General features: G+C 46.1%; 2 protein-coding genes across 5 annotated transcripts; both read right to left on the reverse strand.

Moving 5' to 3' along the window:
* Nucleotides 1-734: 734 nt before the first annotated feature.
* On the reverse strand, nt 735-5,605 carry LOC118940353 (GTPase IMAP family member 7-like). Its single transcript, XM_036949285.1, has 4 exons — nt 5,088-5,605; nt 4,847-4,912; nt 4,326-4,561; nt 735-3,933 (listed from the first exon to the last, which is right to left on the reverse strand). Exons 1-4 carry the CDS (start codon nt 5,278-5,280, stop codon nt 2,959-2,961), a joined length of 1,470 nt encoding a protein of 489 aa, XP_036805180.1. The 5' UTR covers nt 5,281-5,605; the 3' UTR covers nt 735-2,958.
* Nucleotides 5,606-11,158: 5,553 nt separating this feature from the next.
* On the reverse strand, nt 11,159-13,411 carry LOC110485519 (HMG domain-containing protein 4-like). 4 transcript variants are annotated; one of them, XM_036949288.1, is made up of 6 exons: nt 13,194-13,411; nt 12,837-13,020; nt 12,505-12,641; nt 11,887-12,111; nt 11,572-11,700; nt 11,159-11,472 (listed from the first exon to the last, which is right to left on the reverse strand). In XM_036949288.1, exons 2-6 carry the CDS (start codon nt 13,009-13,011, stop codon nt 11,428-11,430), a joined length of 711 nt encoding a protein of 236 aa, XP_036805183.1. In that variant the 5' UTR covers nt 13,012-13,020; nt 13,194-13,411; the 3' UTR covers nt 11,159-11,427. The 4 variants fall into 4 exon arrangements, with proteins under 4 accessions (XP_036805183.1, XP_036805184.1, XP_036805181.1 ...); XM_036949289.1 differs by having other exon boundaries at nt 11,159-11,468; nt 12,493-12,641; XM_036949286.1 differs by having other exon boundaries at nt 12,493-12,641.
* Between the last annotated feature and the right edge of the window lie 1,535 nt (nt 13,412-14,946).

Raw genomic sequence — 14,946 nt, forward strand, 5'->3', positions numbered from 1 at the left:
GGGGGTGGAGGGTAAGGGGTGGTGGTGTTGGTGGTGGTGGTGGGGGGGGTGGAGGGTAAGGGGTGGTGGTGTTGGTGGTGGTGGTGGGGGGGGGGGGTGGAGGGTAAGGGGTGGTGGTGTTGGTGGTGGTGGGGGGGGTGGAGGGTAAGGGGTGGTGGTGTTGGTGGTGGTGGTGGGGGGGGTGGAGATAAGGGGTGGTGGTGTTGGTGGTGGTGGGGGGGGGGGGTGGAGGGTAAGGGGTGGTGGTGTTGGTGGTGGTGGGGGGGGGGGTGGAGGGTAAGGGGTGGTGGTGTTGGTGGTGGTGGGGGGGGGGGTGGAGGGTAAGGGGTGGTGGTGTTGGTGGTGGTGGGGGGGGGGGTGGAGGGTAAGGGGTGGTGTATTATGCGTGAAATGGCGGTGGAAATGCCTTTATGCGTAAATATTGATATAATAACCATCATATCGACGTAAACTTGGAGTCACACGATGATATGATGTGTGGTCCTCTTGATACACCTTTCCAAAAATGTCTTATTCTGGTGACATGATGATTGGTGCTTGACTGCTGTTTGACAAAATATTCTCTCTCTTAGCCATAATAATCTCATCATGTAGACTAGCCTACCTGCACCGCCTGCATTACCTGCACTGTATAGCTGTTGTTGGCTGGCGCGCACGACCAGAGTAGGCACATATGCTATTTAATGTAACAGTTTTTGTGTCACAACTATCGGTAAAAAAGCGAAGGAAACACGTTGAACTTTCAATTTTTATTCAGTACAAGAAACCTTAACCGAAAAATACATGTTTTTGTGCACTACGTCATCACACACTGATTTTTATCCTCAACAAGTCAGTTTGGTGGAGACACAACACTGGTGGGAAAATGTGCATATGGGATGGAAACCTAGTTATGGAAACCTAGTTATGGAAACCTGGTTATGGAAACCTAGTTATGGAAACCTAGTTATGGAAACCTAGTTATGGAAACCTAGTAGAATAATTATTCTGATAAAGAAAAAGTAACTTTTTCACAACATGGAGGCACACAAAGACAAAACAAAGGTGGTACAGCGAGGAGAGATGATAAAGTGGTACAGCGAGGAGAGATGATAAAGTGGTACGGCGAGGAGAGATGATAAAGTGGTACAGCGAGGAGAGATGATAAAGTGGTACAGCGAGGAGAGATGATAAAGTGGTACACGAATGAAGAAAACGCAGAAATGGATGAAAATGCTGAAAATAATGTTAGGATGAAGTTTGATTAAACAGCCCCGTTGAAACCACCTAGAATGTATTTGTTGCCACCCTACCTACGGTCCTGCACTACTCATGAAGCATATTTAGAACTTTTATTATAAAAAAAGGTCAAATACTGTCAAAAATGTTGCCGATATCTCCCAGCCCTAGTTGGTGTCCCCCTCAACCCTTTCCCCCAGGTTGGCTGCGTGTCTCCAGTTATCAGGTGGCCAGGAAATGGCTCTACAGTTAGTGCTGTCTCATCTACAGCCATTAAGTTGTTGTGGTGCAATCAACCGCTACATGCATGGAAGAGGGGAGAGAGGGAAGGGCAAAAAAAGAGCCGGAAATAAGAGAAAATCAGCCACAAAGGCCCTCGTTCCCTCTCCCTTTCTCTCTCTCAGACCCCCCACCACACCCGGTCGCTCTGACACAACAGGAAGGACTGGTTACATAACCCTATTGCCTCTGCCTCTAGCCTCCATCTCTGACGTGCCAACCTGGCCCTGGCTCCCTCCGTGCAGGCCAACAGTGGTGCGCTCCACGGCCGGCTCCCTCCGTGCCGCCCAACAGCTGTTACCGTAAAGTAGGTTTTGGCTTTTCTAGGGCATTGTAGATGAGCATAAGCATCTGCCTGTGGTTCCAAAGGGTCAAAGGTTGCATGTTCGAATCCAGTGATATAAAGTTGTTTTTGATATTTTGTTTTAAGCCTATGCCAAACCTTAATCGTTGCATGAACCATTCAGGATGAATGCCTAACCTTAAGAATTTGGAGTTAACGCCTAAACTCAACCTCAAACACTTTGAGAAACATGGATGAACGTCTAATTCTGACGTGAGACTGTGAGAGCTTGTAGGGTGAACTACGGAGGCCCCTGAGGATCAGATCACACAGAGGAGAGGTGGTTGGTGTGGTAGGGGCTGGTGTCCTAGACCTGCTCTATCCAGTCCTACTGATACAAGAGGCCTGGAGGGTGAGGCAAAGCAGTCTGGGACATGGAGATAATACCCCCTTGCCTCTGCCTCCCCTCTGGGTTTTATTACATATTTGCAGGACCAACTTTACATATTGTAGGCCTTCAAACCCAACTGAATGATATTATCATGCAATGTGTTTTATTAGCATTAATAAACGGATTAACATTTAAAGAAACCATGTTGAATGTAATTTGAATAATAATGATGTAGCACATGTGAGTTATTTAACAAGTCATAATTGTAATAGCTGGAAAAGAAATACAACAAAACATTGAAATAGTCAATGAGAACCGGTATTTGCCGCAAAACAACTTACACATCAGTATATGTTGTACAATGTTACCAACATTATGTTCACAGATATACAATATTACCAACATTATTTTTAAGCAATAAGGCCCGAGGGGGTGTGGTATATGTAAAATATACCACGGCTAAGGGCTGTTCTTAGGCACGATGCAACGTAGTATATAGCCATGGTATATTGGCCATATATCACAAACCCCCGAGGTGCCTTATTGCTATTATCAACTGGTTACCAACGTCATTAGAGCAGTAAAAATAAATGTTTGTCATACCCGTGGTATACTGTCTGATATACCACGGCTGTCAGCCAATCATCATTCAGGGCTCGACCAACCCAGTTTATAATCACAGATATATATACAACGTCTGCGCGGTCACAGGCAATCACCTGTGGATATATATCATAGGTAGAAACCTCTAATCTCTCATATATCAACGTGTGTGGATCTGACTCTCTCACTCGGTTTTCAACACCTTGTCCAAGATTTCTCCTTCTATTCTCCCTGTGGCATCTGTCTCTTCTGCTGAGTTCTTTGTCTGGCTAAACCTCCTTCTCCCCACCTCAGTGACCACAGATCCAGCAGTGGCCCCTATAGCTCCCCCTATGGGCCCTCCAAAGAACACGCCCACCACCCCACCCAGCAGCGCACCTCCAGCCGTCAGCTTGGGGACCTTACTCGCTCCCGCCTCCACCTTCTCCCACACCGAGCGAAGGAGCGACGAATACCATGCAGAAGAGGACGAGAGCGAGGGAAGATTTTCCAATTCCAGGGCGCTCACACTCTTCTCCGCCTCCTCTCTCGTTCTCTCGTTCTCCTCCTCATCCACATCTTCCTCTGTCTCTCTCAAGGGCTGCATGGAGTAGGAATGAAGCGCTTGTCTCTTCACCTCCTCTCCTCTTCCCCTCCTCTCCCTCACTATCTCCTCCTGTCTCTGTCTCACCCTATCCTCCGCCTCCTGGAAGAGCGGACAGGAGAAACACTCTCCTCCTCCCTCTCTCACCGTCTGCTCCACCTTCTCCAATAACTCCCCCACACTCCTCCTCTTCCTCTCCTCCTCCTCTTCTCCTCCGCTCCCTCTCTCCATCACATGATACCGATCCCCACATCGTTTAACCAACTCCAACAAATCTCTCCTCTGGCTGGAGATATACTTCTCCACTCCTTCCACTCCCACTTTCCCGCTCTCCTTCAACCGATCGGAGTGAGTGAAGAGGACCAGGGTGTGGGTCCGGACCGCCCCGGGACCAAAGACTTTCTCTAGGGCCCCTAGAGCCTGTAGCTCTGCCTGGGCTGGTTGGTCCACGGGGACACAGAGGATGAAGGCGTGGGGGCCAGGGGCCGAGAGGGCCACACAGGACGACAGCTGGGAACGGACCACATCGGGAGGGTGCTCGGAGCGGAACCAGTCTGGAGTGTCCACCACTGCCACCTGGAGGTTAGAGGGAGGATAAAGAAGAGGAGAAGAGGATTTGTTGAGGTCTGAAATTACTGGCATGTAGCTTATCATTTGAGGTCACTACTATATTGATTTTACTGACGCAAAAGTTCAACTTGACCCCCCCCCCACATTTACTGTGAAAGTGTTTACAGTCATTAACACTATAACATTCTTAGACATAATACTTGATGGGTTTCAGTTTGAAACAAGTCAAACTGCAGACCTCAATAGAAGTCAATAGACCTCAATAGACCTCAATAGACCTCAATAGACCTCAATAGAACTCAATAGACCTCAATAGAAGTCAATAGACCTCATATTATTCAATGATTAAGAAAATAGAAACCCAATAAAGCTGTAATAACGATTAATCAATCACTAACCCGTCTCCCGGCAACGAGGGCCCTGCTCTTCTGACAGTCCTGAGTGACGGCTGTGGTAATGTCTGGTCGAGACACAAACTCCTCCCGCCCCAGTATGATATTACCTGCTGCACTCTTCCCTGACCCTGACCTACCCAGCAGAACCACACGCAACTCTGACTGGGAGGAGGAGGAGGAGGAGGAGGGTAAAGAGTAGGAGGTTGTCTTCTCTCCAATGCTGTTGATTCTGTGGCAGACTGACAAGGACAGACAGTATGTTTAGATCACTCCAAAGCTGTTGATTCTGTGGCAGACTGACAAGGACAGACAGTATGTTTAGATCACTCCAAAGCTGTTAATTCTGTGGCAGACTGACAAGGACAGACAGTATGTTTAGATCACTCCAAAGCTGTTGATTCTGTGGCAGACTGACAAGGACAGACAGTATGTTTAGATCTCTCTCACATTTAGATGAAATGGGGGAAAGTTAAAAAACACCACAATTGACATTGTCGTGTTACACTGAGAAGTATGTGACTTACAGGTATTAACAACTTTCTGGGCTGGTTTTGCTTCGAGTTCGGACAGGTGTGAGAGTATAGCGCCCTCTAGAGACAAAAATATAGAATTACAACAAAGGAACAGTCTAGTGAACAACCCTTCATTGCCACACATTACTTTCAGTGTCAAAGTAGTTTGTTTGAGCTTGGTTTGAGTAATGGACATATATATCCATACCGAAGTGTGGCTAGCGGACAGTTTCCATACAAAATGGGTCTTTACCTTCAGTCAGATGGAAACTAGGGATCCTTGTGAACAGTGCTGGACCACCATTCTGGGGCTTTTTTGGCTGCTGCTGTTGTGTTGGTGTTGATTGAAGACAGTTAACCAAGGGTTTCACAGTCACTTTCTCTTCCATATCTTCCCCCTCTTCCCTTCTTCTCCTCTCAATCTCTTCTTCTCTTTTCCTCTCCATCTCTTCCCTTCTCCTCTTGATCTCTTCCCTCTCTTCATCTCTTCTCCTCTCTATAGCAGAGTTAGGTGTAACCTCTCTTTTCCTGTTTCCCCAATATCTGCGTGTCTCTGTGTTGGTGACGTGTCTAGATTCCAGTTCCCTCTCTCTCCCCCTCGCTTGTTCTTCCACCTTCTCCTTCAGTTCTCTCTCTCTCTCCCTCGCTTGTTCTTCCACCTTCTCCTTCAGTTCTCTCTCTCTCTCCCTCGCTTGTTCTTCCACCTTCTCCTTCAGTTCTCTCTCTCTCCCCCTCGCTTGTTCTTCCACCTTCTCCTTCAGTTCCCTCTCTCTCCCCCTTCTCTTCTCCATCTCATCTTTTCTTCTCCTCTCCCACTCTTCCTCTATTTTTCTCTCCATCTCTTCCTTCTCTTTCCTGCTCTTCATTATCTCATCCCTCTCTTTCTTTATCTTCTCCATCTCTTCCTTCCAGTTTTCCATCTCCTCACTCTCTTCCCCTCTCTTGATCTCTTCCCTCTCTTCCTCTCTTCTCCTCTCTATAGCAGAGTTAGGTGTAACCTCTCTTTTCTGGCTTCCACAATATCTGCGTGTCTCTGTGTTTGTGACGTGTCTAGATTCCAGCACAGTCTCTTTCTCCTCCTTCACTTTGTACCTCTTCAGTTCTCTCTCTCTCTCCCTCGCTTGTTCTTCCACCTTCTCCTTCAGTTCCCTCTCTCTCCCCCTCGCTTGTTCTTCTACCTTCTCCTTCAGTTCCCTCTCTCTCCCCCTCGCTTGTTCTTCCACCTTCTCCTTCAGTTCCCTCTCTCTCCCCCTCGCTTGTTCTTCCACCTTCTCCTTCAGTTCCCTCTCTCTCCCCCTCGCTTGTTCTTCCACCTTCTCCTTCAGTTCCCTCTCTCTCCCCCTCGCTTGTTCTTCCACCTTCTCCTTCAGTTCCCTCTCTCTCCCCCTCGCTTGTTCTTCCACCTTCTCCTTCAGTTCCCTCTCTCTCCCCCTCGCTTGTTCTTCCACCTTCTCCTTCAGTTCCCTCTCTCTCCCCCTCGCTTGTTCTTCCACCTTCTCCTTCAGTTCCCTCTCTCTCCCCCTCGCTTGTTCTTCCATCTCTCTCTGCAGGGTGTTTTGTCGTATGTAGCATCCTCTGTTCTTTTGTACCATGTTCTCCACCTGCAATAAAGCACAGTGCCTCAAATATAAAATACCAACAGGGTGGTTATACGCATTTGCAACATTCCCTGGACATAGTAATAAAGTATTTGAAAGTGATGTGTCAATAAAGTGATGTGTCAATAAAGTGATGTGTCAATAAAGTGATGTGTCAATAAAGTGATGTGTCAATAAAGTGGGTGGGTCCTACAAATTGACAGTAGAAGCACATACGGGCACTACATCAATTGAATCCATTGTCATCACTATCATTATAAGATGGGATGGTTGTCATGGTTACCTTCTCCAGCAGCTCCCTGACCTGCTCCCTGTCCTGCGGTCGGCGGTTGTTGAGGACGTGGTATTGGCCCCCACACCTGTCAATCACCTCCCTGAGCCCAGGGTCCTCTCCCTCCAGGTACTGTCCCGCCCCCTGGCCCATCAGGTAGTCTCCACAGGTGAACAGTACCAGGGTGTGTTTCAACACCCCCTCCCCAAACACCTCCTCCAGCTCAGCGGGCACTCTGTGCTCCACCTGGATCAATTAGAACGATGCAAATACATGGTATTCATAAGCACAATGTGCATCATTAAGTCAAACAAAAGGAAATAACACAGAACATAGAGACTGTTCAGGACTCACAACACCGTGGTAAAACTACATGACAAAACACCAGAGACTCAATAACAAAGAAACATAGAACTTCTCTGAACGATTAGAGAACTATTAGACCCACCTCGGTGAACTGGCCGACAGGAACCAGCAGCAGGAAGGCGTGTGGCCCCGGGGCAGCCAGCTCAAGTGCCCTCTCTGTCTCCTTCCTCACCCCAGCCTCCATGTGGCCCCCGCTCCAGTACCAGCGAGGGGCCTCCACCACAGTCAACCTCCGGCCCTCGGAGGCCCCAGGCCTCAGCTGGCAAAGCCTGGGCGAAGAACCAGAGGAGGAAGGAGAGCCGGAGGAGGACTGGCCCAGGAGGGTGTCTCCTGACAGGGTCTTGCCACAGCCGATGGTCCCTAGGAGGACCAGGCGGAGCTCTGGCTCTGGAGTTCTGGCATGGCTGTCGGGGAGGACGTCAGTCATAGCTGAAAGAGAGAGAGATTAGTTACAGATACTGAAGAGGTATTACTTACAGTATGCCTGATGGTCAAGATGATGTTCATTCGCGTGAATAAATGACTTTGTTCTCCATACCACTAGTTATCAGCGTGGGAATAACATGTAAGGGCGTGTGTCTTTGTGTGTAGCCGCAGGCTTCTCTCTCACACCCAGTCTGTCTAACTGCCATGATGAACACACCTGAAAGTTCAACTGGAAATGTGGGCTGGGTTGCCTCTTGTTTTATCATCTAACCTGGGTCAGTCATCCTGTGGCAATTATCATTCAAAGAATAATCCAGAAGAGGTGTTACAGTGTGTCTGGTGTGTGCGTATCTATCTTTCAATTGGAATGTGTGTGTATCAGAGATGCAAAGATTCAAGTTACAGGTGAGGTATTGTCTGTGTTCACTGATCTGCCTGTGTAGTGTCAAACTTTCCCCCCATCTCTCTTTCCTTGTGTGTGTGCATGCATCATGTGCACGGGTGACCAATTTCCAGCCACACCCCCACACGCCTGCCAGGCCTGTCCAACGACATACCCCTGCCAGGCCTGTCCAACGACATTCTGTTCAGAACAACGTGTGGAGTAATACTCAAACACACAATGTACACTGCAAGCTCATAGCACCAGAACATAGAAACCGCACAAACAGTACGACACATGCAGCATATGTAGATCTACTTCAGTTAGATACGCTCTGACAACCTGTTGTTAATATCCTGTGTTTCTAACCAGACGACCATGTCCTGTCAACTCTTAACACTCCTGTTCTCCTAGCAGCGAAACTGGAACAGACCTGATCCTGTGCATTATGATCAGTTTAAACAACCATATCGTTTACTGCCTACACATGGCGGGGTGGCATTGCATCAGGGGTTGAGGTCAAATGAAGACCTCCGCGAGGTGTAGGAGAAACAGTACTGTAGCAACAGCTTCCCTTTCACAGGCGTCTTTGATTTAGATTAGATCATGTGAAATATGAAGAAATTCAAAGCTTTTAAATACCTTACAGTCTATGATCCGTTTTAAGAACCATCCTGGCTGACATACACGGTACACACATCAACCACCTAAAATCTACTGAGGTATCCCCCTTACCCAGGTAGGAGTTTGTTGGAACGGGTCGCTGGGTTTTCTGTCTGTATCCCTGTGTGTCTTCTCCTTCCTTCTCTCGGATGAACCCAGTCGCTCTGAACCGGCTTGTCTCTCCTGTGTAACCCTCCTCACCTCTATCAGTCTGTTATGGCAACACCTATCCTTGCTCATCAACCTCTAAATACGGCCAAACTACATGGATTAAGGAGTGTCGGTATTAGTGAGTCACCGGTCTACCTAGGTGCACCCTCCCTTTCTCGGTTACACGCACGCTGAAACACACCAACATTCTCTGGCTCTATTGTTCAGAGGCCACCAGGTATTCCGTGGAGAGGCGGAGTGGTAAACAGTGACACTCACGCCAAACGTTCACCACAGCCAATGAGGGGTACATGGGGGGCGATGGCCTACGCTGGAGAGAGTGGGTACCAATCTACCTTCTCATTCAAGAGTTTTTCTTTATTTTTACTATTTTCTACAATGTAGAATAATAGTGGACATCAAAACTACCAAGTAACACATACAGAATAATGTAGTAACCAAAAAAGTGTTTAACAGATCAAAACATATCCTATGCCTTGATGACAGCTTTGCACTCTTGGCATTCTCTCAACCGGCTTCATGAGGAATGCTTTTCCAACAGTCTTGAAGGAGTTCCCACATATGCTGAGCATTTGTTGGCTGCTTTTTCTTCACTCTGCATTCCAAACCATCTCAGTTGGTTTGAGGTTGGGTGTTTGTGGAGGTCAGGTCATCTGATGCAGCACTCCATCACTCTCCTTCTTGGTCAAATAGCCCTTACACAGCCTGGAGGTGTGTTCACGGTCATTGTCCTGTTGCTTCACTGTGGGAACCACACATGCGGATGTTTCCACCGGTCCAATGTCCATTGCTCGTGTTTCTTGGCCCAAGCAAGTCTCCTCTTCTTATTTGTGTCCTTTAGTAGTGGTTTCTTTGCAGCAATTCAACCATGAAGGCCTGATAGACACAGCTCCTCTGAACAGTTGATATTATGTGTCTGTTACTTGAACTCTGAAGCCTTTATTTGCGCTGCAGTTTCTGAGGCTGGTAACTCTAATGAACTTATCCTCTGCAGCAGAGGTAACTCTGGGTCTTCCATTCCTGTGGCAGTCCTCATGAGAGCCAGTTTCATCATAGCACTTGGTTTTTGCGACTACACTTGAAGAAACTTTCAAAGCTGTTGAAATGTTCCAGATTAAGACAAGCAGGTCAGCCAAAGTAGTGACGGACTGTCGTTTCTCTTTGCTTATTTGAGCTGTTCTTGCCATAATATGGACTTGGGCTATCTTCTGTATACCATCCCTACCTTGTCACAACACAACTGATTGCCTCAAAGGCAATAAGGAAAGAAATTACAGAAATGACCTTTTAACAAGGCAGGAAAGGGTGCGGCTAGAGGTTCTTTACCATTCGGCCATCAGATTTTCCACCAATGCTCCTTATAGGACACATCACTGCACTCTATACTCCTCTGTAAACTGGTCATCTCTGTATACCCGTCGCAAGACCCACTGTTTGATGCTTATTTATAAAACCCTCTTAGGCCTCACTCCTCCCCTATCTGAGATATCTACTGCAGCCCTCATCCTCCACATACAACACCCGTTCCGCCAGTCACATTCTGTTAATCAAGGCAAAGGGTGGATACCTTGAAGAATCTCAAATATAAAATATATTTTGACTTAACTTTTTGGGTTACTACATGATTCCATGTGTTATTTCAGTTTAGTCTTCACTATTATTCCACAGTATAGAAAATAGTAAAAGTAAAGAAAAAGCCAGGAATGAGTCTTTGACTGGTACTGTATATGTGATGGTACATTATGAGCTAGATTAGTTCTACAGGTGTGGTTGAATATCTGTACAGCAGGACGCAACGTTTTGGAATGTTCAGAGAAATAGGCTACGTAGAACAAACATGCCTCTTTGACATGTAGAACAAGGAATCACATTGGCTCTATTCATGGCACTTCTAGTCGATCTGCAACGTTCAACAACTTCTGGCAAATGAACGTGACCCTGGAAAATTATACCCAAGTAGCAAGATACCCACTGCAGTGTTTTACAGTTATAGAACCAGACCCACTGCAGTGTTTTACAGTTATAGAACCAGAAGAAGCACTCTAGCGCCTCCGGTATTGTCTGACATCCTGTCAGTCTAAAAACATGTGGCTGTTGTGAGAACAGACACCGTCAGTCTAAAAACATGTGGCTGTTGTGAGAACAGACACCGTCAGTCTAAAAACATGTGGCTGTTGTGAGAACAGACACCGACAGTCTAAAAACATGTGGCTGTTGTGAGAACAGACACCGTCAGTCTAAAAACATGTGGCTGTTGTGAGAACAGACACCGACAGTCTAAAAACATGTGGCTGCTGTGAGAACAGACACTGACAGTCTTACGTGATGAGTCAGAGCTCAACAAGTGGAAATGATTCTCTTAAATAGTCAAAGTATTTCATCTGGAACAATAATCCATGAACCGTTGATTAGAAGCTCTTGCCAAGTTGGATAAATATCAAAACGAGTGCATGAACAAAACACGTTTTAATTGAACAAATGAAACTAAAAACAAATGGTTGATCTTTCAAATTCAATATGAACCCAGATAACTTCGGAGGTAAAGTAGAGCGGGACGTGCAGATTGGGACGTTCGCTTAAAAGCCCCTCTGAAAACAAACGGCTTACTTATCCCCCATCCCTTCAAAAGGCCCCAAACAGACAGGAGGGAACATCTTCAAAGTATGACAACGTCCTGTTTGCCCTGGTTAAGGCTCTTCTCCTCATCAGACAGACTTCACAAACCAGGCATCACATAGGCAATGTTGTCCAGAGTCTCTGCCTAGAAGAAAGATGGGGATAACAGAAGTTGGTGGTGAGGGTCCTAATCATTTGACAGCTACTGAATGTGTGTGTGTGTGTGTGTGTGTGTAAGCCTCACCAGTGTGTGTGAGTGTGAAGGGCAGCTGCGTAGCTCGGGGACCAGAGAGGTGAGACAGGCCAGGGGAGCCAGGGCACACAGTAGAGAGTCCAGTAACACAGACAGACTACCTGACACTGCCATCATCTCCTAGAGAGAGACAGAAAGAGACACCGACAGGGAAAGAGACAGAAATAAAGGGAGGGTCAGGGCGAAAGAGAGCGAGATTCATCAAACTATCAGCAACTTCAATCAAACAATGCTTGCATGACATGTCCGTATTCAGTAGCCTTTCAGTGTGAGGACAATGAAGCCAACAGTGTTCAACCAGCCCACCTTAGTTCCCTGAAGCCGGTGGCCAATGTGAGACAGCGATTCCCCCAGCAGCTGTAGGTGGGCCGCTGCGTTCACTGGGTCTACCTCAGGCCCTGTCAACATGGGTGAGTCTGTGGTATCAGGGGTCATGAGACTGCAACTAGCTGTAGAGGCCTCCGCTCTTATCTCGTTCTGCTGGTCGTCCAGGTACATCCAGAACGAAGGCATGGTAGACTCCTCCCTACTCTGGGAGAGGAGCAGGGGGAAAAACGAGGGATGAGTAAGAAGCAGAAAAGAAGATCAGTGGAAGGAAACTTACCAAGCACTGCCCTCTGCTGTCCATTTTACACAATAACACCTAGAAGCTGCTATTTTAGACACAGATCTAGGATCAGTACACCCTCCCTATATCCTTAACATTAATCACTAGTGGGGAAATGCTAGACATAACTTAGATCAGTGTCTAGAGGGCAACTTGGTCTTCCTCTAACTAACCATCTCCAGAAAGAGGCCTTAGTCCCCAGGTGAATCTCAATTCCTCTCTCCTTGACTCCTTCTTAAACCTCATTAGAGGAGAAAGTCTGAGGCTGCAAGGAATCAAGGACATAAAATGGAGACTCACCCCACCTGCTCACTCACTTCCTCAAATCTCTCCCCTTCTGTCAACCATTCGTCTGGTGATTCACAGGTCTGGTGGTCGTACTGGTGATTTGAGAGAACATACAACTCCGGTCCTGCACTGCCATTGGTCCAACTGTGGGGGTGGGTGTGGTCACCTGTAAAGAGTACAGAAAGGATGAAGCACCTATGAGATTGAGCCAAAATTACATGGAGAATGTGTCCCAAATGGCACCCTATTCCTTACATAGTGCACTAGATCTGACCATGGTCAAAAGTAGTGCACTATGTAGGGAACAGGGTGCCATTGCTCCAAATGTCAGTCACGCTCACGATGTATCCACGTTCCAAACCTGAATATCTCCTCTTCTTCTTGTATGACTTCTTGCATTTGCGTTCTTTGACAACGAGTTGTTCCTCATCCGCCACTAGGTCATCATCCTCATCCTCCTCTCTCAGGAAATCTTTGTAGGATCTTTTCTTCTCTCTCTGACTGCGGCTGGTCACAAGGCCCACCTCTCCCTCCATCTTCTACACCTGGGAAAGAGAGGCAGTAATATAGACATTAAAATCGATGCACATAACAATGTATAGGTTCAAATATACTGAATAGGCTACTATTGCAAAGAAGCTGGGCACACTGACAAGAATATGCATTTGAACCTCCTAACAGGTGCATTCTACCACCTCTAAACAAACACTCTGCCTACCTGCTCCGCACAAATGTAAACGCAGTACGGAGGTGGCTATGTAGCTCAACCACTCGCGGTAATTTCGATTATGAAATAGCTATGTGTTTTTCAACAACGAATTGGTAGCTGATCAAAAGAGCTCCGTTTTGGCTTTCCGATGTGTCGACAAAGAACTGATGGACCATCTCCAAACTTCACCCACCGCTTGTCGCCATCTTTGAAGAGTTCAAAGTTTGCTGCGCAGGATAACGCACCCCGTGGGTGGAGGCGCATGGTTTACGTAAAATGAGACATTGGCCTATACTTTTCAAAGGGTAACAAAATCAGTATTATTTGTGAAAGTATTATTTGCAAAACATTGCAATGTATGTTACAATTTAGCCGTGTGATTAAATTCATGTGTTTTTACTCACAGACTATCAGGCTAGCCTACTCTACTCAATTTATGGGTGGTAAATCGTTGCTCCATAATTTCCTGAATTTGAAGTCTCCTTCGTTGGTGGGATGATTTCAACACCATTGGAATGCGAGTCCCTGCTGGTACAAATTCCGCGGACTCATGTTTAGGAAATGGTCGAATCGTTCTCACCCCATTTGCTCCCCCTTCCCTCACGTCCACATAGTCGCTGAATCACGGTAAGCGGTCAAAGCAATATTCTTATCGCTGAATGCTTCCGCATGAAAATCACATCCTAAAAGTTTATGACCAATTATTTAATTGCTACAATTTAGCATACGCAATCTATATATTTGGCTGCATTGTTGCAGACTTGCAGGTGGCAACAAAGTTACAGTTATGGATTATTCTCCATTAAATAAATGAATCTTTAATTCAAAATATTATGGCATCAAAATCGAATAATTATACCCTTATAATGCATACCCATATTAACAATATCATATATGAATCATCAACTGATATTAGACCTAAGAGGGAATTAAATAGTAATAGTTGTTTACTTCTCAGTGTGATACATCATTGCCAAATTGCCACTGCCATTTCCAGGCATGATTGAGTGCTTTGTTGTGACAGAGAGTCAGAGAGATGAAGTCAAACGGCATTGCAGCACACTGTGTGTACAGAAATAGTGGAGAGTATTTAGGTTACACTGTTAACAATTAAACCAACAGGTCTATTCATCTTTCTTTACCCATGCTAATTGAATGTACTGTACAGTACATCCACAGAGACTAACGTTAGTCTAGTGGGAGGAGGGTGAGGAGTTCAACAAAATAATACTCAACTATAAAGTACAGTACAAGGTGCTATAACCTTAAATGGTTCTTCAGCTGTCCCCATAGGAGCCAAAGAACCCTTTTGGAACCCTTTGTTCTAAGTGTGTATTTGGACAGTGGACTTCGAGTTCACTGTGTCTGTGACTCTGTCTTATTTGAGCTAGACATTGCACTTGAACATCAGGAGAGTGCAATGTCAGCGAGTCCATTATGAAATGTTGCTATGTATCAGAAAATTAATGACACATAAACCACAATGTGACTTGTACATTGGGTAATTGTTCTTACCTCTTCTGCATTTAGTGTTAGGGAATTTACAGTATTTCACGAGTTTATGGAAAATGTATTCAATCACATGTATTTCATTACCTTTTTTTAATATGTACATATATTTTTACCTTTATTTAACCAGGCAAGTCAGTTAAGAACAAATTCTTATTTTCAATGACAGCCTAGGAACAGTGGGTTAACTGCCTGTTCAGGGGCAGAACGACAGATTTGTACCTTATTAGCTCGGGATATGAACTTGAAACCT

Source organism: Oncorhynchus mykiss, chromosome 17 (assembly GCF_013265735.2).
Source record: "Oncorhynchus mykiss isolate Arlee chromosome 17, USDA_OmykA_1.1, whole genome shotgun sequence".
Taxonomy (NCBI): domain Eukaryota; kingdom Metazoa; phylum Chordata; class Actinopteri; order Salmoniformes; family Salmonidae; genus Oncorhynchus; species Oncorhynchus mykiss.